Genomic DNA, 1,560 nt, shown 5'->3' on the forward strand with positions numbered 1-1,560 from the left:
CCCCCGTCCCGATGCCGCAGGCTGCCCCACGTTCCTGGACATCGTCATCCTGCTGGACGGCTCCAACAGCATCTACCCGTGGCACGAGGTGCAGCGCTTCCTGCGGGCGCTGCTGGCGCGCTTCTTTGTGGGGCCACAGCAGAGCCAGGTGGGACGAGGGGGGCGCAGGGACAGCCCAGGTGCCACCGTCCTTTGGGGGGCCATGGGGTGCCCCAGGTGGTGGTGCTGCAGTATGGGGTCCGTTTGGTGTCCGTTTGGGTCCCCAGATATTGGTACTGCAGTATGGAGTCCGTTTGGGGTTCGTTTAGGGTCCATTTGGGGTCCTTCTGGGGTCCGTTTGGTCCCCAGGTGGCAGTGCTGCAGTATGAGGTCCATTTGGGGTCCATTTGGGATCCTTGTGGGGTGCATTTGGTGTCTGTTTGGTCCCCAGGTGGCAGTGCTGCTGTATGGGATCTGTTTGGGGTCCTTTTGGGGTGCATTTGGGTTTCCTTTGGGGTCCGTTTGGTCCCCAGGTGGCGGTGCTGCAGTACAGGGTCTGTTTGGAGTCCGTTTGGGGTCCATTTGGGTCCATTTTGGGTCCATTTGGGGTCCTTTTGTGGTCCATTTGGGGTCCGTTCAGTCCGCAGGTGGTGGTGCTGCAGTTTGGGGTCAGTTTGGGGTCCATTTGGGGTCCTTTTGGAGTCTGTTTGGGGTCCGTTTGGTCCCCAGGTGGTGGTGCTGCAGTATGGGGTCCATTTGAGGTCCATTTGGGATCCTTGTGGGGTGCATTTGGTGTCTGTTTGGTCCCCAGGTGGCAGTGCTGCTGTATGGGGTCCATTTGGATCCATTTGGGTCCATTTGGGGTCCATTTGGGTCCATTTGGGGTCCATTTGGGGTCCATTAAGGATCCATCTGGTCCCCAGGTGGCAGTGCTGCAGTATGAGGTCCATTTGGGGTCCATTTGGGGTCCATTTTGGGTGCATTTGGGGTCCATTTGGGTCCTTTTGGGGTCCTTTTGGGGTCCATTTGGATCCATTTGGGTCCATTTGGGGTCCATTTGGGTCCTTTTGGGGTCCATTTGCGGTCCATTTGGGGTCCATTTTGGGTGCATTTGGGTCCTTTTGGGGTCCTTTTGGGGTCATTTGGGGTCCATTTGGGTCCATTTGGGGTCCATTTGGGTCCATTTGGGGTCCATTTGGGGTGCATTTGAGTGCATTTGGGGTCCATTTGGGTCCATTTGGGTGCATTTGGGGTCCATTTGGGGTCCATTTGGGGTCCTTTTGGGGTCCATTTGGGGTCCATTTGGATCCATTTGGGGTCCATCTGGATCCTTTTGGGGTCCTTTTGCGGTCCTTTTGGGGTCCAATTTGGGTCCTTTTGGGGTCCATTTGGGGTCCTTTTGAGGTCATTTGGGGTCCATTTTAGTGTATTTGGGGTCCTTTTGGGGTCCTTTTGGGGTCATTTGGGGTCCATTTGGGGTCCTTTTGGGGTGCATTTGGGTCCTTTTGGGGTCCTTTTGGGGTCCATTTTGCTGCATTTGGGGTCCTTTTGGGATCCATTTGGGTCCATTTGGGTCCTTTT

General features: G+C 55.8%; 1 protein-coding gene across 1 annotated transcript in view; it reads left to right on the forward strand.

The window, feature by feature from the left end:
• Window positions 1–7: 7 nt before the first annotated feature.
• Window positions 8–1,560, forward strand: part of ITGA10 (integrin subunit alpha 10) — a gene marked incomplete at both ends in the record, with an annotated part of 9,977 nt that continues 8,424 nt past the window's right edge. Inside the window, one exon of the mRNA XM_042894796.1 lies at window positions 8–148. Coding sequence (XP_042750730.1) covers window positions 8–148 — 141 coding nt within the window. The remainder of the gene's footprint in view (window positions 149–1,560) is intronic.

This window comes from Lagopus leucura, unplaced genomic scaffold (genome assembly GCF_019238085.1).
Source record: "Lagopus leucura isolate 7727_CA_CO unplaced genomic scaffold, USGS_WTPT01 34950-0_obj-0_obj, whole genome shotgun sequence".
NCBI classification, from domain to species: domain Eukaryota; kingdom Metazoa; phylum Chordata; class Aves; order Galliformes; family Phasianidae; genus Lagopus; species Lagopus leucura.